The 23,626-nt window shown below is 41.4% G+C and overlaps 1 protein-coding gene across 22 annotated transcripts in view; it reads right to left on the minus strand.

The window, feature by feature from the left end:
- CLASP1 (cytoplasmic linker associated protein 1) overlaps positions 1-23,626 on the minus strand; it is a 160,572-nt gene that overhangs the window by 16,027 nt on the left and 120,919 nt on the right. For 7 of the 22 annotated variants that reach the window (XM_083488433.1, XM_083488429.1, XM_083488418.1 and 4 more), the window contains 8 exons: positions 22,359-22,437; positions 21,964-22,107; positions 18,411-18,503; positions 15,799-15,942; positions 13,730-13,836; positions 8,430-8,546; positions 1,011-1,161; positions 513-759 (listed from right to left, as the gene is read on the minus strand). In XM_083488433.1, coding sequence (XP_083344559.1) covers positions 513-759; positions 1,011-1,161; positions 8,430-8,546; positions 13,730-13,836; positions 15,799-15,942; positions 18,411-18,503; positions 21,964-22,107; positions 22,359-22,437 — 1,082 coding nt within the window. The remainder of the gene's footprint in view (positions 1-512; positions 760-1,010; positions 1,162-8,429; positions 8,547-13,729; positions 13,837-15,798; positions 15,943-18,410; positions 18,504-21,963; positions 22,108-22,358; positions 22,438-23,626) is intronic. The other 15 variants (XM_083488437.1, XM_083488421.1, XM_083488419.1 and 12 more) reach the window with 3 other exon arrangements.

The raw sequence follows: 23,626 nt of genomic DNA on the forward strand, positions 1-23,626 counted from the left end.
TGACTCAAACACACACAGAGACTGCTGTAGGCTCCAGGCTCCAGGTACAGTCTCCAGGCTCATGATCCCAACTATTTAAGGATGCATTGTCTCCCCCGCAAGTTCATGTGCTGAAGCTAAAACACAGAGATGGAATACTGGTCTACTACCAGGGGCTGTCAGAAAATGTGAAATGGCTCTAATAACAATGACATTCCTGTCATTCCCACCCCATCAGCCTTATCCTGTCAAAGTGATGAGGGGGAAAGACCGTAAATGTTAAAGCAAACACTTAAGTTTACCCAATGAACATATTCATATTATAGTTTTAAAGACTAGGATTTCCCAATTAATAGTTTCATACTTCATATTATTCACTGTCTTTGCATATTCTAGCAGAGATGAGCTAAGAGGTGATGGAAACTGAACTCAAGAAGCAAGTTCCAGTACATTTCATCACCAATTAAATAGGAATATTCATATTTTAAAGCAAGAATGGGGATCGTCCAGGAATTTAGAAAACAAAAACAAACCGTCCCGAAGCTGATCAATATCGTCATCAAACACCGCCTCTTTAAGGGCACTCTTGTCATAGGCGCTGATAGTATCCGAGTGTGGGTAAGGGTTATACTCCCGGGCTCGGGGTCCCGAAAATGCACGCGGGGGCTGGGTGTTGAGTAGGGAAGTTTTGTTATCAAGAGCCATCCTTCCCCCTTCCACAACATCACTGCCTCCACGCACATCAGTGGCTGGTGAGGCTAAGCAGCCATCTCGAGAAACCTGTGGGAACAGGGAGAACAAGGGCAATTAAGACTAGCAAGACTTACATTAGATGCAGTTACTAAGATTGCAAAGAGAGCAAAAGCTGCAAGATTTTGACTCCTGAACTTCAATGCTAAGAAAGGGCATTGGACTATCAAAGTCAAACGGCATGAAAATATTTTCCCTGTAGGAAAACTATTCAAAATCACGACATTTTGCTAACCATTTTCATCAACATCATCCTTTCATCTCCCCAGAAGCCTACTTACAATGTCACTGTCCTTCTTTCCATCACGCTTGATTGGTTCATTTAGATCTTCTTGGCTGCGGAAACTAAACTTTTCAATTGCTTCTGTGACTCCACGAAGGGAACTGTAAATTTCATCAGAATTTAAGTTCTCTGTGTCGTAATCCAACATGCTGAAGATCAAACACATATGGAATGTTAAAAACGAAGAGTGGTTTTCTTGATTTTGATCAATAATATAGCCCACTTGGGGACACATGATCTGAAATTCAGCTTCAAAACTTATGCTAACTTTCACAAGGCATGAACTCAGGACCCCAAAACAGGGATTCAGAGGTTGGCTGTGGATGGTATAAACCTGGCAAACATAAACTAAGTATTGACTGTGATACTACATTTATATGGCAAACATGAATACTCAACCAGCCCTTTCAGTGAAGCAATTTCACTGTATATTAGAAATAATTAAAAGTAATAATTTCAGCCAAAATTTAAACAGCATTATCTCATACTACCATCAACCAAAAGGCACATCAAAATCAATTATTTCCATATGAAGTTCGAGCATTCTAGCATATGTAGTCAATCCTAGTTCCAAATAAATGAAGTATGGTAAATGGTTAGTAATAAAAATGCACATCGGTGATAATGGAAACTGAAAAGTTTATGGCACCATGGACAATGTATGAAATACACAAACCTAGTTTTTGGGCTTTTACTTGTGCTTTCCAAGAAACCAAAGTCAAATTATCTAAATTAACATAAATTGATTATATCCAGAGGAAAGCTAGTTTAACCTAAATTTTAAGCTGGCTTAAGTCTATTACTACCATAACTGGAGTATCAGATATGAAACAGCTTCCCTTTGGCCCAACTGGATACTTGATCATCTTTGGATCATCCAGATCTGTCACAGGTAGCCCAGTGTGATCACTGATGCCAATGCAGTTTGCGTCAATATAATACTTGGAATGGATTTATGCAAGAAATGTGGGGAGCTATCAGCAAAGCCCTGCTTTTCCCTAATGCTCACTGGGAACTTTGGCCCCAAATACCAGAGTATATGTGACTGAATATTACCAGGGACACCAGCAGACCACCATTCCATATAACAACCCTGTAACTATGAATATCATTTGAAAGCAGGGCACACTGGTGGTTGCAATCTTACATTGCAAAGCAAGGCAAGGCAAGGGAAATGACCTTCCTGCAATCCTGTTGGTGTGAACTAAGTCATCATTTTGTTTAGCATGCCATTTAAACCTTGTCTCATGGCTTGTCTCACTTCATACAAGCCATGATCTGTAACCAGATCATGTGCTTGGGCTTTTAGTTCACGGTTTGTCTGGAGTGCGCGAAACAACCAGTCCAGGTTCAGATGACACACTAAGCCAAACCATGGATTAGCTCACAGTAGTTGGACCAGGCACAGTGACCACTATACTGTCCTCTTCGTGTTGTGTGTGAACCAGCTATGTACAATGACTCTTGGGCTGGAGACTATTCATTGCTAAAATGAAAGGAATGAGAACTGAATCCCATCGTTTCCAAACAGGGGTGAAAGATGGCAATTTTCTCTCTTCACTGGTATGCCTCAACTTAGGAAAGATATAGAGCCAAACTAGACATGATGGGGAAAACATTCATGGGTGGGCGCTGTTCACCTATAAAGCAGAGTGTACATGTATTCATTTTTTACAACAATAAATGCACATGGGCAAAGGATCTGAACCCTAGCTCCCCCTCCCCCACTTTACCTGTGTTTCCAGTCAGGGTTCAATAGAAGATGCTTTATATAAAGATGGGGGCAGCACTGTGAATGAACAAAAGTGTCTGCCCCCTTCACATATAGTGTAATCCAAAGAAATGTGCCTGAAATAAAGAACTGGCAAATAGATTCTCCCATCACATATTACCTCTGCTGAATGGATGTTTCGCAAAATGGAAACATATTTTGCCTGGCACCTCACCAGAACAACGTTCTGGTTTCAGCAATTGACAATTGTCTAGAAGTTTCTCTTCCTGGAAGGGATTCAAAGAACTGCGGACCAAAGACAAGATTTATGTCTCCCGAGTTCTCTGGGCTTCATGAATACTGGGAACAGATACAATCCTTGGACCTCTGTCAATGCACTAACTCTGCAACACCAGCCCAAGTAGCACTACCAGAACTGAATGTCCATGGTGTGTTTTGGCAAAGCAGGCATAAGGCAACACCTAATCTCTGAACAAAGAAAAACTTGGAAGGAAGATCTGCCAGTGGTGGTGGAAAAACAAACAAATATGAAAGCCCTTTCAACTGCACTGTCAGTTTCAACTACACCATCAGTTTCAACAACATAATTTTCAACCACTTGAAAATGTGATTGCAACTCACTGATAAGAAGATACATAAAAGTTACATTTTTTGCAAAAGAATCAATTTCCTTACATTCTGAAAATGGCAAAAATAAAGGGCTTCTCATCCTGGCATTGTCTACACCACCCACAGTGAAAGTCTTGCTAGGATGATTTTGTGGAATGGTTGAATCTAGGATTTACCTATAATAGCACTTGCATCGTTATTCTATCCAGTCTACCACAAAATCAAGTTCTCTCTCTACATCAGTTATTTCTCTATCATATTCAAATGTGCCACCATTTCCCGTGTTCTGAAAGAATTGCTCATTCTGTAACCAATCTTCCTTCCATCTTTTACCTCCAAAGTCTTGAAACGTGCTATTTGCTCATGCAGTCTCTACACCATCTCTCTCTAACCAGCAAAATTGAAGGTCTCTGGATTCTTGCTGCGTATACACCACACATTTAAAGCACACACTCAAAATCCTGATTGCTATACTTGTTAAGAGTGCAGGGAATAGAAGGTATGTGAGGGATAAACTATAGTTCCCAGGATTCTTTGAGGGTAGGAGTATGCTATAAATGCATGGTGTGTACACAGCCTTTGACCTTACCTTCCTTGATTTATGTTGCCTTTCATACAGCTGATTGCTTCTCTTCCTACCCATCACAACTTTTCAGCAGCATCCCTTCCCCTTTTCTTGGGACTTTTCTTAATCTCTCTATGTTCTGGCTTTGGGCAGCTTCATCAAATTGTATGGCATTCAAACATAGACTCACTTTCCAGATCTCTACTTCCTTCATCCAGTCCCACATCTCTAAGGGCTTGGGCATTCAGTGCTTAGATTTCATTGGGCTTTCACAAGCTCACTATACCCAAGGCTGCTCTACACCCAAGACCCCAACTACCACCTTAATATTAGAGGTTACCGTCCACACACTTTCACTGTGCAGACACTGGTGGTTAGGTAAAACCTCTTTTAAACTGTTTAGCAGAGTTTATCTTCTTTCTCTCTCACGGAAGTCGTGAACAATGTCAAAGTTGTTGTTTCAAAGATGACGCACAAACTCTGTGAAGTCTCAGTCAAGAGATAATAAATAATAATAATAATAATAATAATAATAATAATAATAATAATAACAACAATAATAATAACAACAACAACAATAACAACAACAACCCCGCTCATCTGGCTGGGTTTCCCCAGCCACTCTGGGCAACATCCAACAGAACATTAAAAACAGAATAAAACTTCAAACATTAAAAACTTCCCTAAACAGGGAAGATTTCATTCCCAGACTGGGTACAAGCATTACGTTAGCAATATATATTTTCAACTGTTAACATAAACAGCAATTAACACTACACTTTCAAACAAAAGTCTTGTCTTATCTCCAGCACCTCATAAATTACAGGAACAGGCATATGCCTGTGGTCTTCTTATTTGCACTTCTAGCTGATGCTAATTAAGCTCAGAGTGCCACTCCCATACATTCAAGGAAAAAACTCTGGAACCTTCTAGAAATTTTCTACTTGTTACTGGCACAATGATTTCTTAACACTTAGCTCCTCCAACTGTAGCATCTTTAGGTCTCTAATTTGAATGATTTTTTCATCCATTCTCATATATGGCCAACGATCAAGTCATGGATGGCAGTGGTCTTATGAATCATTGACCTGGCATTGCACAGCAGCACCTTCAGGTCATGTGGGTATCCCTTGCTGATTCCAGTATCCGTCCAGTCAAGACCAGACCCAGCGGCAGGGATAGTCCTCAAACAACGACTAACCTGCCTCCTCGGTAATGACATGGTCTGGTCTTAGCGTAACTCCTCCTCCTGCCCATGGTCACTGAGATCGGTTGTCCCAGTGCACCCCTCCCCCCCCCGTGGAACCTGCCCCAGCCATTTTGTTGGCTCCCAGGCAGTCCTGATCCCTCCCCTTAAAATCAAATTAAAACCTATACAAAAAACAAAAAACAATAAAAACCAAAAACAGTAAAAGTTACAAACATACCAAAATTAAACAACTTCCCAAACCCGACTAAACATCCATCCCCCCCCCCAGGCCTCCTTGGAGCCTTATAAGCTGTGGCGGTGAGTATGGGGTCTGCCCCCAGGCCCAAGGTGGAAAATGGGCTTTAAGGGGGAGCGGTCCTCCCCAGTACTCACTGGCAGAGCTGCAGCAACAACAACAAAAGACAAGCCTGCTGGATCAGGCCAGCATCCTGTTCTCACAGTGGCCAGCCAAATGCCTATGGGAAGCCTGCAAGCTGTCTACGAGAGCAACAGAACTATGCACACCTGTGATACCCACCAACTGACGTTCAGAAGCATAATGCTTCCGACAGTGGAGGCACAACACAGCCTGTGTGGCTAGTAGCCACTGATAGCTTCATTCTGCATGCATTTGCCTAGTCCTCTTTCAAAGCCATCCAAGTTGGCGGCTGTTCCATAGTTTAACTATGCTCTGTGTGAAGAAGTAGGCCACCTCCCTTCCCCTTCCAGCTGTAGCTAAAAATCCACTCCTTCTGTGACGTTTCTGGTATAACCCCCCCCCCCATAGTCATAGAGTACATAGGAAACTTAAGAATAAGCAACTGACACCCACTCACACGCATCCTTTGCAACTCCTCTTTCTCTTGGCTCTCCTCTTTCTACTTATGTGCCTCTCTCCCTGATGTTTCCTCCTTGGGTCTAAATTTAGATTATAAGCCTCTCAGGGCAAGGCAGGATTTTTGTTTATCGCATTCTATACTGTTGCACATGCACGCAATAATAGCCTGCATCTACTGGAAACACTATTTGCATCAGTTCGTTTATTAGTCTGTTGAGAATAAAAGTAGGTGGGGTGACATTATTTTAGAAGTAGGGCTTTTTAAAACAAGGTTGATGTTGGCTATTAAAAACAAACAAACCACCCCTACTAACACTTAGTAGCTAAAGCAGCTCATAGAGTTAATTCAGACAGAGTTTCTATTCTAAAACAATAACATCTGTGGAGCACAGTTACACAAATGTGTGGGTTATGTCATACAACTTGTATCATGGAATGGAATTTTATCTGCAGCCTTAAAATATCAGTGGCATCCAAAATCCACAAGGGAAGAACCTATTTTTATAACCTAAGAATGAATCGTTACAAAATAGCCAAAGGAAGAAAGAAGGAAGGAAGAAAAGCAATTTCTAGAATATTGTTTTTTTAAGAGTAACCACATGTGCAATAAAATACATTTAGGCAGTACAGGAATTGTATGATACACAGATAACACGAGGAGAGAGAAAAAGAAGTGCAAGATGGAACAACATCCATTTACAAAGAACAAATATATCCCATCAATCATACAAGATAGAAAACAATGATTCATGCAGAAAACTGGAAGAATTACAAAGTGAACAAAGAGATGAGGAGAAATGCGTGGCTTTTACAGATGTCACAATATTATTTCCCAACTGCCACAGCCTCCAACAAACACAGTCTTTAGGATTCAGAGCTCACCAGTTTCTGGAGCTTTTAACATTTTCCCTAAAGTTAACCAGGACTGGCCCCTAAGGTGAAGGAGAGTTCTTCTAAATATCAACAATCCCCCTCTCTTTCTCTACAGGCTGACAGAATCTAGACCTGTGTGAAAATCCTCATTCCCATTTTCATATCCATTGCTATTCATATTCCTAGCTGTTGCCTGTGAATGTATCATAATGGCAAATGGATGATCTGTAGTACAGTACTACTGCAGTCTTTGCCCAGTAAACTAATTGGGAATGCAATCTATCTGTTCCAGTGTTCTCATTGTTCATTTATTCTGCAAAGAGAGCTGGATGCTTATAGAAACCTTGGAAGCTGCCTTATACCAAGCCAGACCATTGGCTCCATCTAGCTCAGTACTGTCTACACTGACTGGCAGCAGCATCCCAGGGTTTCAGACAAGGGACTTTCCCAGCCCTAACTGGAGATGCCATGGATTGAACCTTGCACCTTCTGCACAGAGAGCACATGCTCTACCACTGAGCTATGGCTGTTCCCCAATTGAGGCAAGCATTCAGTTCAGTGTGTATCCTCAGAAAGCGGTGTAATTTGAGAGGAGGCACTGTCAAGTTAAAAAGGGGGCTCAACAGAATGCTAATCTTACTTGCCTTGATCCAGCCAGAAGCTACTATACCCATGCTGAAGATGGGGAATAGTTTGTGCCGTTTCCCCAGCCTGCTCCAGCAGTGAGGGAGCCGCCGCAATCCCAGTTGGCGGAATCCCAGCTTTATTTACTGGGTTCCAATTTAACTGAGGCTAGTGACTATGCACAGTCTATACAGCAGCTAGGGCCAATTCACATTTAATGCAGCAAAACAGTGCTTGCCTTTTGTATGGCAAATTGAATTGCGAAAGGGTGATATATACTTCTCCACAGGTTGCAGAATACATGCCAGGAAGCCATGGCCAAGCTGGTTCATGTCATGACCAGCATGCCTAAGATGCACAGACATTTGCCCCCACCCACATCAGGATACACGCAGCAAACATGCCATGTAACGTGTGATCCAGCCCCTATGTACCCAAGTGAATACTGAGTCCCGGTGCAGCTGAAAGACTAGGAAGCACAACACTAAATGCAGAGAGACAACATGGTATTTCCCAACACCGCCCAATGATGCCAGGAACCCATTTTCCCCTTTGGTAGTCAAGGCAATGTAATTCTCCAGCAGCAACTCATCTATGTTTCAGTTACGTTCCCCGTGCTTCTGGTGTTCTGGGTGGTTTATCGCAAGACTCTACCCCAGGCTTTTCTGCACAACGGGGAAGTGGGCTAAGGTGTGTTACCCTGGGAAACTTGCTTGCCTGACGTTGCCTTTACTGCAGTGCTTCCAGCAGAAGGAATGAAGGAAGAGATAGGAATGGTTTCTGACAATTCGGTGTGGTGGCTGAACAGGTAAAGCTTCTGGAACTGAGAAGTGGAGATTTCTCCACAGATAAAAAGTAGAAAGCAAAGAGCTGCTGCCTGTCTCTGCCTTTCCAAGACCTATCTGTTTGGAAAGCACCCTACCTGAGACAAAAGGTAAATAACATTGTGACACCTCAGACAAGATGGATTAACAGGTAGCTTGTTACCTGGGAGAGTAAGAGCGCCTGAAAGTCTTGTGAGGAGGAGCAACGGGGATGGAGTTAGGCTGAAAAAGGGGAGGGGGGTGCTTCGACAGCCCATCTGCACTCCAACCCCAGAAACGACTGCAGTGATCACAGGAAGAAAAGAGAGAAAGGGAGGAAGAAAAAGAAAAAGAAAAAAGGAGAAAACAAAACTATAATCTGAGTGGCTGAGTCTTTTCATGCTTTCTCAGCAAGAGAGGAACTTAATAGAAACAAACCGGACAGAAACACTCCGTGTAAATATGTTGTTATTCAGTAATATCTTTAGTATCAACCAACGTTGTTATTTAAGGATTTCAGGACAGTCAATGTGTTGTTTCTGTTTGCGTATTTCACAATATAGACCCAGGATGCTATCCTGCAATTGAAATCAGTGAAAATTTGGCCATTGGCTTTCTCTGGAAGTGGTTTTCAATTGTTCACCTAATATTAAAATACTGAGGTGACTGCTGTTCTGAATATGCATCTGGAACAAATTCACCTGGGTAACAGAATGTAGGCTCCAGAAGGACTTCACAACTAGCCAAGTGCTTGATGGTCACCAGGTCTGATGTACACATTCACAGATGACCTGGCAGCGGGAGGAATCTTATAATCCATTTTCCCAATAAAACTTCCAGGACAGTGTTTCTTCTTAGCATTATAGCTATGTCTCTGGTCCTCTGACTGAATACTCATATGAACAGTAAATACTTGTCATCACTGGAAAGTTCTTCTTCGAACAAAACCCACAGTTCCTCCTTATCCACCCCATTTCAGCACATTTTAAAAAGACACCTTCCAAATTAGCAGGTCTACTGTCAGGCTGAAGTAGAATAGGCCTTGTAAAAAAAAAAAAAAAAAGGTTGTCCAAGGCCCTGATAAACAGCAGGAGCTTTCACTGATGACTTGTGACTCTAGTTTGAATGGTAATTGCTTCTGTGGCTTCTTCATTCTTCAAAGCTATTGCTCTTCAAAACATAGAAGCAAAAAGATGTTCTTATCCTTCTGCCTCCTATCAGAGTGGTCTACATTCTGCTTTCCATCTCCACCCAATCAACTTTTGCTGACTAAACGTAGTTTTTTGGGCTGAGTTTTCTCATGCATGTTATGATGATTCTTTAAGGTTTTGAGAAGACTAAGGCTGCAGCCCAATACCATTGAACTCAAGATTGCACTGCATAAGATTGCACTGCAAAGCCAATATGCATTTCCATCTTGTGTGATTTAAAAGTTAAAAGGCAGGAGAGAGGGAGATTCAGTACAGATGGAAAATTCCTGTTCTCCTAACTATAGTTGGGAGATTGCAAGGACCTCGTGGGTTCAATCACCCTCCTTCTCTCCTCATTTTTCCTTTTCAATTTCCCTCTCCTTTCTGTTTTCAAATTGTAGTTTCAAAACTACAGTGCATATTTTTCTATAATAATAAAGTAATAATAATAATAATAATAATAATAATAATAATAATAATAATAATAATAATAATAATAATTTATTACTTATACCCCACCCATCTGTCTGGGTTTCCCCAGCCAATCTGGGCGGCTTCCAATAGGAGATTAAAAATACATTAAAAGCCATGGTTCGTTCTAAGTCAAGCATAGTTAGGAGTGGTGTTAGGTTAACATTATCACAATGTTCCAGCCTGGTCTCCTAGACATTTTTTAATGATCACAGAGATCTGTCAGGTCAGAGAAGGCTAGATATGGAGCCTGCAATCACTGCTAGAACCTAACATCTCAGGACATTTCCTTCTGGAGTTGCTGGAATATTCAATCCGTCACTTTGTTTCTATTGAGTTTTAAATACGTTATAAAGGTAAAGATCACATTGGTGTATGAAAAATGCTACAAGACTGGAAATGGGAAGTCAGAAATAATTCTATTGCATGTCACAGCAGTTTCTTTCTGAGCAGCAGAATAAGGAAAGTCACCCAAGAAAAAGAGATAAGAAGAGCAGTTATGCTTGCAGATACTGGTTCACAGAGAAGGAAAAGAAAGGGCAATAAATTCCACAGATGCCAATCTCACCTACCTGTGAGGGAATCATCCAAAGTCATTCAATCCCAACTTTTGAAACACACACACACACACACACACACACACAGAGAGAGAGAGAGAGAGAGAGAGAGAGAGAGTGTCCACCAATCCTGTCACTTTATAGCCATGCAAGTGGACAGGTTTATAATTCAAAAATACCACATCCTATCAAGAAAATAACATTTCAAACAGAAGAATAATTATTTGTTAGAGTGTTCTCAGGCATTATCAGCCCCAAAGCATCGGAAGAATAATACAAGACGTTGACCCCACTACTACAAACCATTCATTCATTCATTCATTCATTCATAGTTCAAGGCTGTGTTCCTATGTCAACTTTCTGACCTAGGTGCAGGATTTTACTTTTTTGTCTGTTTTAAAACTCAAGGACAGCAGCATCAACAACAAAAATAAAAAAGAACACAATTAGAAATAAATAAACAGTAAATAAATTCAAAAATGCAGCAAGCATTTCAGAGAGCTGAACATGAAAGCTATAAAAATGAACAGGAAAGCTACAGAAATGGCCAGAAATAAAAAGCAAATAATTGGCTGAATACCAGAAACCCCATCAGCCATGATTTTCTCTGCAACACCCTTGCTCTGCTTACTATCTAGCCAGATTAAGAGTTCTGGAGAACCTGAAGAAGTTTGCACATTGTTTGGTGATATTTTGGTTGCCTTAATAAAGGTATTGATCTAATATGTTTTTTGAATCCAGCTCAAAGATGTGCATCTACTGGTATGTGTACAGAATGGAACCCTCAATAAGATGTTTGAGCTAAAGCATTGCCTTCTAGGCTCTTTACCCAATAGCAGAGTCACACTTAGAAATGTGTGTGGTTAGGAGAACAAGAACTGCATAGCCAAGTGACATCATGATGCAAATATCAACACTGTCCATTTTACTGATATCTAGCAATGCTTCTTCAGTGCATCTATATTGCGTAAAATGTGCATCTTGGACAATTAAACTTTTTTGAAAATGTTTCTAAATACTGAGCTGCAACACTTTACTCTGACTATGAGTGTATTGTGATGAACACTATGGAAGCAAATCATTTGGTCTCTAGTACAAATTTGGTGTCAATTACCTCAGGGCCCTTTATGACATTCGTGTGCTTTTAGTCTAAATTGTCCCTAAATTTTATTTCACTGGAAAAGGAGTATTCTATGAACATCAAGAAGCTGGCTCTCCAGGGCCTCAGATGAGTGTTTTTAGGTCAGGAATCTTACAGATACCAGGAAATGAATCTGGGACCTTATGCATACGAAGCCTGCACTAAACCAATAAGCTATAGCACATCCCCTAATCTAAACATCAAGTATATTCAACCATGCCCTTTGCTTTCCCCGATCTAATCTGTCCCTGGCCTTTTTGCTCAAATCCTTGAAATATGCCATGCAGGTTCCTCAAGCTGAGGCTAGGCTCCTCAAGCTATTCAGCCTAACATGTCCTGAAGGTAGCACCTTTATTGCAGGAAAATCACATTTCCCCTTGTGGTTGCTGGGGGGGGGGGGAGGAAGAGGACCCCCCCCCCCAGATTGCAATTGTGATGACTACTAGGTGGAATGTGACAGTACAGGTGTCACAGGAACCTAATGGCTAATGCATACAACAGTGATACTGTTCCTCCCTTCCCCCTTGATACCCATGCTACTGTGTTGTTTAAAACAAAGGTTGCATTTTATTAGTATTTTATTTATAAAGCTTTGCAGGGACTGTATCACTATCCCCTGTATCACTCTAGCACAGGAACAACTTACCGCAAGGGGTAGCCAAAGTAGTGCCCTCTGGCTGTTGCTTGGACTCCCAACTCCCATCCAAATGGCCAATTGGCAGGGATGATGGGAGCTGAAGTCCAACAACATCTAGAGGACGCCATGTCAGCTACTTCTGATCTATGTAGTCTACCCTTCTACTTCTGAAGACCTCGTTGTGGCACAGATGCTTGGTAATTATTTGCCAGCCATGCTTGGTAATTATTTGCCAGCCTTTCAAGCCTGTGTGTTACCAGCTCCCCTGTTCTAAAATAGAAAAAACCAAACCCCCAAACCCAGGAAACAAAGTTACAGCTATCCCCTTCAGTGAGTGTGGTGAAATGATTAGGCTGCTGGATTAAGACCTGGGAGAGAAGGGTTTAAATCCTACTCACCTGTGAAGCTCATTGAATGATAGTGGGATAGGTTAATCTATCTCACAGGGTTATGGTGAATATTAATGTTGGGAGGACCTTGGAGGAAGGTGTTAATTTACTTCATGAGCGCAAATTATTACATGGTTGAGATAAGCCAACAGCAGCGGGGAAAGCCAAGCCAGCTGCTACAGCAACAGTCCAGTGCTGACTATATAAATGATTAAGGCATGTCAGCTCATCAGTCGGGGGAATTGTGCTGTAGTGTCAGGGTCAGTCTTGAGAAGTGAGTCAGAGCCTGTGTTACATCTTGAATTGCTGTAGCAACAGAAATACTTTCTGCTTGTGTACATATATGTATCTGCAAAAGCCTATATATGCTGCAGTAATCTATTGTGAACCTTAAGCTGCCTCTGTGTGGTGACTGGAACCTGGGGGCAACTTTTGCTACATGGTTATCTCACCTCAGATTCTCACCAATAGATTGGGGAGGTGGGAGCTGCAGCAACTTGAGCTCCTTGGAGGAATAATGCAATAAAAAGTAAAATAAAATACATTTTGAAGGCTATGCCATTAGATCAGGACATGTGCGTATAGTTTCCGCTAACAAAATTCTACCATGTTACACAGCTTTCATAACGTTCTCTGTTACAATGCACAAGGAACACACCCAGTCGCACCTACAGCTACAAGCAGTGTAACATCCTCTGATACGAACCTGATAATGCATTATTAAAATTCAATTGTACAGCGAAGTAGGAAAAAAATATACAATACAATCCCCTTTACAGAAGGCTGTGATGTATACTTGAGCATGTGCATTTGTATGAGCCTATAGTTCAGTCTGCCACATCTATATTAGCTTTTAGACATCTTATTATAAACAAGCGTTTTGTACTCTGTGCAAAAGCTGTCATATAAGGACAAGTTTAGGGTTTTATTAAGGTACAGACACAAGCTTCGTTTCCTGACCCACTTTCAGAGCGGGGCAAATGTGTTACATATTTTCCTACACTGCCGCTTCTTGAGGAGTCACCTTTCAGGCATGTTTCACACAGAAAAGCTGCTCAGACACCTATCAATCTTTTTTAAAATGAAGCTGCAGTATTACCTTGGGGAGAGTCCTCCATGAGAACAGTTGGTAGGTGAAGTTAAGGGGCTGGTTCTGCTGCTAGGGTGACGTGAAGGAGTTCGGCCAACAGTATTGCTAGGAGAACCCTAAGTGTACAAGCAAAAAAAGAGGATAAGGGGCAAATAACATGTGGCACAACAAGAAGATGAATAAATACGGAACCATTTTGTCCTCATTCATATAATGTGTCATTTAAATAGGATTAATTTTTCTAATTAAGTTGTTGGAATAAATGACTCCTGGGCTTGTGTTGGAACACACACACATACATATACACAGTGCTTCTTTCTGGGGGGACACATACCCCTAAACATTTTGTGAATCTTTGTACTTTTGTCCATTTACTGTATTTATTTTTCCTGATCTGAACTATAAAATGGTGGTTTTTTTCGAGTCAAAATGAGAGTACCCCTAAACATATTTTTTAAAGAAAAAAAAGCACTGCATATACACATGCATATGTTCTAAATAAAATAAGCCAAGCTACTCCCCCCCCCAAAAAAAAATCAGAAGCAGATTGGCTTATTTTTTTCGGGACAATCCAGCTTCAGAAATTGCCTACCACAATCCACCACTCTGCCCATTCCCCCACCTGACAGGAGTAGTGACAAACTCTGGTCTAGTTATGGAAGAGGGAAAGAGGAAGGTCTCTCCTCCTCTCTCCAGTGAATGGCCAAATGCCACTGCGTTTGCCCTTGGGAACTGCAGTTTTCCAACAGGACTATTCCAACATCAGTATCCTTTGGGGAAAACCCAAAGGCCAATGTGGTCTTTTGTCCTGGCATGCTGCTATGCAATGCATTAGAATGCTGGAGGAGGAGGAGACTGCCCACCTCACCTGTCAATGGAAGTGGTGGAAGGTGAGGATAAGCTTCTTCTCCAACGTGGACTTTAACCTGAGCCAAATAATATAATTTGGCTCCAAAATCTTTACTGAGGTTACCATTATGATCCCCTAAAGTTCACAGCCCTGCCTGGGCACCAACAAGCTTTGTCGTCACCTCTGCTTTTTAGAAGCCATTCTTCAAAACCCAAGGCCAGGGATAGCCAATGTGATAGCCTTCAGGTGTCGTGGACTACACTTCCCATCAACACTGATAATTTGTCATGCCAGATGGGAGTTGTAGTCCATGTCTGAAGCATACCAAATGCCACTGATCTAGACAATGCCAAGCTTCTTATAAAAGCTCACAACTAATGAGCCCATATTTAAAGAAACTGAAAAATTGTACAATTGTACAATTATGTACAATTGTATACCTACTTTGTCAAAAGGTATTTTTTGTACTACAGTCTAACCTTGGTTCCCGAACACCTCTGTTATTGTACGTTTCGGCTCCCGAATGCCGAAAATCCAGAAGTAAATGCTCTGGTTTTTGAACATTTTTTGGAACTTGAACATCCAACACGGCTTCCGTTTGAGTGCAAGAAGCTCTTGCAACCAATCAGAATCTGCACCTCAGTTGTTGAACGTTTTGGAAGTTGGACGGTCTTCCGGAACAGATTACGTTTGACAACTGAGGTTTGACTGTATCCTGTAAAACAAATGCTGTGTGATTTTAGGGCAGAGCTTTAGCTCTGAACAGATCAACAGTAGGGCTGGGCAATGTTAGGTTTTCAACATCACAATGTATCACCAGCCAAGCAAGTTGCATTGGCCCCAGACGGCAAAACGCAGTGTGAAACTGCTGCTGATCTCACGGCGGGAGCTGAGGCACTTTCACCCCAGCGCCTCGCAGGCTGGGGACAATGCATCAGGCCCTGCTCAGCTGGGGGTGGGAGGGCTCCCCCCACCCAGCTGAGCAAGCCCCAACACCTCAGCAGCATCGGGCTTCACTCAGCTGGAGACTCCTAACTCCCTCCAACAGATGCTGCTAGATGAGGAACTCAGGAGCACGGTGGTTTCACCAGCAAGTGTAACTAACATCATGATATGCTACTCATACTGGTCCTGGGCTATATATTGATACATTGGCCAGGCCTAATCAACAGCTTAACATAAATCAATGCCTCAGTTGACTTTTAAGGAAAATATGTCACAGCCTCACCACACTAGTGTTACTGGAGTTCTTGAGGTGGTTGTGTAGCAGCCTGGTAGCACCGTCCTGGAATGTTTTGGGCAAGGCACCAAGTAACATGGTAAACTCAGGAGTGTTCAGTTCAAACAGAGAAATCAGGACTATTTGTGCTGCCTAGGAAGGAATAAAAAAACCCACCAATCAACACCAGGGCAATCTTTAAAAACTGTGTATGTTCTGTTGAGGAGGGTCTTACCAGTAATAATGTGGGATGCAATTAAGATCCATTAATACATATGGTGTTTTGTGACAAGCTTCAATTAGATGGAATTAACATTCATTAACAGTATCTATAACAATGAAGCACATCCATAACAATGAGATCAATCCATTGAAGTTTTGCAAGAATTGCATCAAAGGTGTATGCACAAATTACTTCCCAAGTCCAATGAAATATCTTGTTTCAGCTATCTGGCCTTGGGGCTTCAGAACTGCCTTACTGCATCAGACAACAGGGTTACCTAATCCACCATGGTGTCAAACAATAAAGGGGAGCTTCAGTGCTTTAAATAAAAGAGCACATCGAAAGAATGTTTATCAAATAGACTTGTATGTCGCTTTTTGATAGAAGGCTCTTGGATCCAATGGCAGCTTCCATCAGTAGAACAGGGAGGGAGGCGACTTTTGCCAATTCTTCCCTGGTGCAGCTGTCTGCGCCATCTCCCATGTTGTTCCAAAGGGTCCCCCCAAATCTCTGGAGGTTGGGGGAAGCACAGCGAGGATGGGAAAATAGGTGGACATCACTTCCCTCCACATTATGGTGATGGAGACCTCTGTTGGTTCTAAGAGTCATGCATAAGTAGAGGGGCACCACTGAATACATCCCAAGCAATGCTGTATTTTTCCTAGTAGAGATACATATCTCATGTTACACACCTTCAAAAATTACTAATCCCTACAAAGCCTTTTAGGGCATTTAACAAGCTAAACTCCAGACCAGCATCTTACACTCCACACTCCAGTGGAACTACTGAGCAGTCAGTTTTTGCACATGAAGTCTATCTGAAATATCTCAATAGAAGAAAAAACCCCATGTAACAGACTTATCATATGTGGATATAAACACAGTGCAATCTAAGAATGTTTACTTAGAAGTAAATCCTACTGAGCTCAATGGATTTTACTCCCTAGTAAGAGTGTGTGTGTGTGTGTGTGTGTGTGTGTGTTTTAGGGCAGTAGCCTCAAAATGCTACTGCTGCTTCAACACATTAACTACAAATTCTGACTACTCTGGTCATGAGAACATTTTCAGTTGGCCTGAAAGCTGATGTATTCAGTAAACTTGGGCAATACGGTAGCCAACAGGTGCTGGAGTTTGATTGGGGAGGGAGCGGAGAATCCACATCCAGCACTCACTATCCAACTGCCATCTCGTTTCTTGTTTACATGTGGCATGAAGTCAGCCCTTAAGGGTCACTTGTCAGGGTCTAAACCGGCTGTTCAAAGGTGTGTTAAGATTCAGTCCTTAAATGGTGATCCTTTCCATCCACCATAAGCAAACTGTCACACCTGAAGAAGAGAAAATGTGCATCTGTTGTCTACAGAGGCCTAATAGTTTCCTTCCACTGGCCAGAGCATCTTCCAGCTGTGTAGAGAATCTGACTGTACTGTACCCAGAAAGAGGGCGGAAATCACTCCTGTCCATCTTCTTCTACAGAACTGAAGAACATTCATCAAAAGAACATTCTCTGAACTGAAAATATTATGACAAATCAAAGATGCAATAAAATAATAGGGAAAAGCAGGAAATCATGCCAAAGTACATAAGCACTCGGGACAGATCATGCAGATCCAAGCGCTGGAATTTTAGTTTGTCGGAGGATGCCTACATGCAGTCAGTAGTGCACCTAGGCAAGCAAGATCTCAGGGTTGTGAAGTCCTAGAAAAGAGCAGATTCAAAGCACCTCTTGACTCATTTCTGAATTGACTAACTCTTCTGTTCCTAAAGCCACAGGAAAATGACTGCTCCTTTCAGTTGTCTTGGCAGTTCTGAAGCAGGCTCCTACCAGTTTCTACTGCAGGTCTGTTCCCCCCCCCCCCCAGGAATAATTACAATGCCATCTATTTGAATCCAAAATTCTCCCTAGTAAAGGAGCTTATTGCACTCGAGATTGCCATTCCTCAAATGCCACTGAAGGGCATAACCAAAGTTGTCTTTCTACGTAGACAAATGTCATTTTGCCTTTGTCTCCTGTAATAGGGCGGAGCTGTGTTGGGCTAATACCCAAAGGGTGTGCCTGCTGCATGCAGATGTAAAAGCAGGCACACCCCAACTTTGCGCCAGGAGCCTTCAGTCCCTTTCCACCCAACCTTGAGATGTGAACTCATCATGCAGTGCAACTAACTGCAGAGCTTCTTTTAAACAGTAATGATTACACTTCATCTAATTCAAACTCTTGAGTGAAAGGAAACGTACATCAAGCCAAGTTATTTGCACACACGCACACAGACACACACAGTCAGCACTGCACATTTATTTTAGGCTTCCATTTCTCTCCACAGATGATGTAGACTAGATTAGAACTCTGGACTGCAAACAGAGAGTATACCTTATGATTAGTGTACACTACTTTTTAATCTACCTGTTTACACTTCTCTTCCAAGTTTCCTTCACCAGGACCTGATGAGGCTGATGGTCTAGCTGGTATATCCTCACCTACCCAACTATGCATGGTCTGAGGTCAACAAATAGGAAAGGGGACAGGATTTAGTAGAAGCAAGCACAATATTTTCAGTGACCCATACAGAAAAGCAGTTGCATATTTTAGTTTCTTGCCAGGGCTGCATTTTCAAAAGCAGGTGGTGCTTCTCAAACTTGAGACCAATGCTGTAAAATTTAAATTGCTTTTTGATCACTAAGATCTTTTGCATCTTATTTTGGCTGGGATCTCATCTACTATTTTAGTGGCATTGGATTCTATCTGAATTCTCCTCTGTTACTCATGCAGCACTCAGCAGTCTTAAAGGTACTATCAGACTTTAATTACTCCCACCTTAATAACTGCTGCTAAACATTATTTTTCATTTTTTCTTTTTTTTGAGAGAGAGAAAGCGCATGGACTTTATACTGCACCTCTCAAATCGATTGCTCACAAATCTTTTCCCTCCTAAAACCAAAGCAAGCTTTAAGAAGCTTTAGGAACCTCAGAGTATTAGGCAAGAGCTATGTTAATACAAACTGCAAGTATGTCAAACGACGCAATCCTATACATGTCTATGAAGTCCCAATGTTTTCAGTGGGGCTTACTCACAGGTAAATGTGTATAGGATTGCAGTCCGGGGCAGCAAAGAAGCAGCACATCACTCAATGGTGTTCCAGCAACACCACATATTTGCCTGAACGTTGATTAGATAGCCTTTCGCTGCAATAGTGCTAGCAGATTGGATTGCCACCCTAAGCCTGGTACGTGAATTTCCAGAGCACATTCACCTAGCAGTAGTGTTGAGAACAGTGATGGAGAGCCACGGAGCTGTCCCCCTGGCACTGGCTAGACTACAGCTTACCTGGATAAGAATGTAAGGAGAGCCTGATGGATCAGGTCCGTGGCTCAGCATTCACAGGGCCATGGTCAGGGTTCCATGGATGCATTGGTGGGGCTCCCATCGTACCAGCCATGACTGTCATTTAGCTGCCATGTTTTGAAAGCTACAATGGCAGATGGATGACTTGTCCAAGAGACATACACTGTCCAACAAAACCCCGTTGGAACTTTTATGGAACAGCCCTGCTCATTCAGACCAAGGATCCATATTGTCAGCACCTTGTTCCCAACTGTGGACAGTCAGATGCCTCCAGGAAGCCTACAAAAGCAGGGCAGGAAGGAAAAAGCCCTCTCTTGTTGTGACTAGTATTCAAGGTCTAGTTCCTCTGAACATGGAAGTTTCACTCAGATATAACGGTAAACAGCTTTTCTTAGATCAGGGTAGCCAATGTGCTGCCCTCCAGATGTTGTGAACTACAACTTCCATCATGCCTGACCACTAGCCATGCTGGATGGTCCTGAAGGGAATAGATCACATCTGGAGAAAACACCACATTGGCCATTTTATTTAAAACTCATTCTCCATGAAATTGCCTAATCCTTTTTTTAAAAAACCCCATCTAAGCTACTGGAGACCTGCACATTTTGTGACAGGCAATTAGATAAATTAATTACGCACCATGTGAGGAAGTATTTTCTTTTGTCTGCCCAGAATCTACTGCCAAGCAACACTCATCCTATTTTTTAAAAAAACTATTATTTGCAGAACTCAGAACGCATGTACTGGCCAAAATTGCTCTTGAGCTTCTCATTCAAAACAAACAAAAACTGATGGCCACTGTTTTGGAAACAAGGCTTAGGAACAGAGAGATCTTTATAGGTTCTAATGGCATCAAAGACATTTTAAAATACCAGTGTGAAAGAGCTTTTTAAAGGCTCCTTTCCCCCCTTTTCTTTTGAAAAGTGCAAGTTTTTTACTTCTCCAGAATGCTTTTCTATGAATAAGTATATTTAAAGAGCCCTCCTTACATAACCCCTATCTCTTTGCTCTTACTTGTGCTGAATCTAATCAGACATTTTTTTGCTCAGTCATTCAGTTTGAAGAGACGCCTTTAGAATTCTTCACTGTCTGCTTCTGATTTTAATTTGGTGTTAACAACAAAAACTGACTTCAGATCATTTATAATTGAATTAAATAGCCATAATTTGCTTCCTTCCCATGTGAAAATTATGCAGTTAATGCTTTTTGTATTTGCATGCAAATGCCTATTTTGCCTTTTGTATGAAATCTGTGTTTGGATAAAGTAATTTTTCCACTGACATTTAGGTTTTTCTGAGTGGACCTTTCTCTTCAGTTTCTCGCTGTGTTTTTATCACCTGCTGCCTTATCCTCCCTAACATCCACAGGCTGTATCTTTTTCTTCTTATCTAAACTTTAACAAGGTGAGACTCCTCTCAACTTGTGTGTAGCAATGGTGACACCTATTGGCAGAGCTGGAAACTTCCTAGACCTTGCTAAAATGGTATTTCACCAGCAAGTTGCTTTAAAACTATATTTTTCTTTCTTTATCACACAGAGACAAGTAAATTAGCCCATTAAGGATGGGCAGCACAACAAACACACTCTCTCTCTCTCTCTCAAACACACACACACACACACACACACACACAGTTCCAGACACTGCCCTGCTGTGGAAATCTTATTAATTAATCCAAATAATCTAGCTTTAAGTCTTGACATCTGGTGCAAAAGTATGGGGGTGGGGGCCAGAACATCATAATACTGTAGTAATGCAAAGCACATATTTACAGAAAGGTATTCTACTTATTGTAGACAATTCCAAAGTGCCTCTTTTGTAATTATATGAAATAAATATTATGTATGAACCGAAAGTGTGTGTGTGTAACATCTGTTCATACTGCCCTTTGGGTCCTCCCACTGTTAAGGGGGGAATTAGGTAGTGACCAGAGAAGGGTCTTTTTTGGTTGCAGCACCCCATCTGTGGAACTTCCTTCCTAGGAAAGCTCACCTGGCACCTATCTTGTTATCTTTCAGGCACCAGACAAAGACTTTCCTATTCTCCCAGGTCTTACAATTATTTCACCTACTCTGTGAAGATTGTCTCCTATTGTTGCTACTACTTTTTATGCTGTTTGATCTGTTATTATTGCTGGCTGTATTTAATTTGTTTTAATGTTTTTTAAATCATCCCAGACCAAGTGATAAAGGGGGTGGATGGTGCAGAAATGTTCCAAAACAAGCAAGCAAGTTCTCTGAATTTTAGGGTTCATCGAAAATATGCTTCTAGATCCTGTTTTTGTTCTATCTAGGGAGTGGAATCTTTTATTATCTAATAGGAATGTAAATATTGTGGATGGTGAATAATCGACTCTCTCTTTTCAAAGTAAGATACCATTTGATCCGTCAGATGTATTTAAAAAAAGGGCTCAAAGTTCTTCTGGTTATTAATATAATGCTATGGAAGACAAAAATGGATGGTCAAGTAGCCATAAACTTTATCTAAGGTGACAGATTTATATACAGCCTTTCAAAAATCAAATTACTTGACCTATTCAATTTCACAATGTTTATAACGGTTTATATTAACTTAGAAAATTCTGACACTTAATCCTTATCGTTGCTTTAACTCACCTTTCTCACATCTGAGCTCTTTGGTTCTGTTGTCCAAGTAATGATCCTAGAAACAGCAAGTTTTGCCTCACTGGAGTTTGCAAAATCTGTGGGGTCCATCTGTCTGGCTAAGGACTCAATATACTTCAGGATGGCCACTTTTACCTAAAGTGTGTGGGATACTTCTGTAAGTAAGATAGAACACTGCAAATTCCCCAAACCCCAAGATCTTTCCCTGCTCCTATTCAAGGATCTGTGGGTCACTAATTGCTATATAAAAGTCATCTCTAGATTTTCTGAACACCACTAAAATATAAACACTGGACAAAATACCACCTTCCCCACTTTTCTGTGGTTAAGTACTATGTTCTCAGATACAAGCATTTCCCAATGTTACTGCAAAAGCTTTTACTTGCCTTAAGGTTTGGTGTTTGGGTTTGATCTACAATAAATCTCATCAAAATATTAAACTGTTGATCAAATGGAAAAGAATCCCTAGAGTGGAAAGAAAAAAAAAACAAGCATGACAACAAATTCCATTACTAGTCACAACATTTATGCACACACGAGGCCACATTTGCACATGATGCTAGACCACGGTTTGTAGTATTTAGATCAGCAACCTGTGGATTAACTATGGTTAATCTCAAACAACTTGCAATTATAATTGCTGAAGCTGGCTTATTTAAACTAACCATAGTTAAGACTAGCCACTTTCAGGTTTGGATGTCATGGGAAACCAATTAATTGAGAGTGGAAATGAGAGTTTCTGAAGTCATCCTCCAGGCTGTGTGGGATGAGGAGCAGGGGGAGGGTGACTTCCAGGCGTGTTGTGTCTTGTTCTTGTTCATACATATTGCATTCACCTATGGTTTACTGAGGTGTGCAGACATGGCTAATGTTCAGTCAATAACAAAGGTTCTAGAAAGATAGTTTTCTCCCCCCCCCTTTCTGTTTCATTCAGTTTTCCTTTTCTTGTAAGATCTTGTCTCAGATGGAGAAATGATGCAGCACTTACCACTCACAGCCTCGGCGATGGAACACAAAAAACAATATACACAAAAAAAAGACGAGTCTCAATTGCAAACATGCAAAATTTTTTGCAAAAATGCAAAGATGGTTCTTTCGGCACTGCTACATGCAGCCCTTGTTTCTTTGACCTGGGCTTTCATGGAAGCCCTCTGAAAAGGGAGGGAAGCTCTATAGTGTGGTGCTTGGTGAACGACGTCTTCCAACTTATACAATCCAAGCATAGACCTTAACTATTGGCTGCTGAAAAACTGTCAAGAATCCATTGTCATAATTTAAAGCACTCTTGTACAACTTTAACAGTCATGGCTTAGCCCAAGGAAACTTGGGAACTATAGTTTGTTAAGGGTGCAGGGAATTGTAGTTCTGCGAGGGGCTTCCCAACAACTCTCTGAGTCCTTAAGAAGATGCAGCTCCTAGGATTCTTTGGGGGAAGCCATGACTATTCAAGTTGTACAAGAGTGCCTTGAATGTATGGTGTGGGTGTGACCTCTAGGCTCAAATGTTTAGGCTGGTTTTCAATGAATGGCAGGGTTCCTTCAAGTAGTAAATTAAAGTAAATAGCTTCTCTCCTGAAATGTACCAGGTGTTACAATGGTGTGGTTTAGATATACTGCTAAACCAGTTTACTGTTAGAGAAACAAGACTACCCGAG

This window comes from Podarcis liolepis (assembly GCF_965112155.1).
Source record: "Podarcis liolepis genome assembly, chromosome: 1".
Taxonomy (NCBI): Eukaryota; Metazoa; Chordata; class Lepidosauria; order Squamata; family Lacertidae; genus Podarcis; species Podarcis liolepis.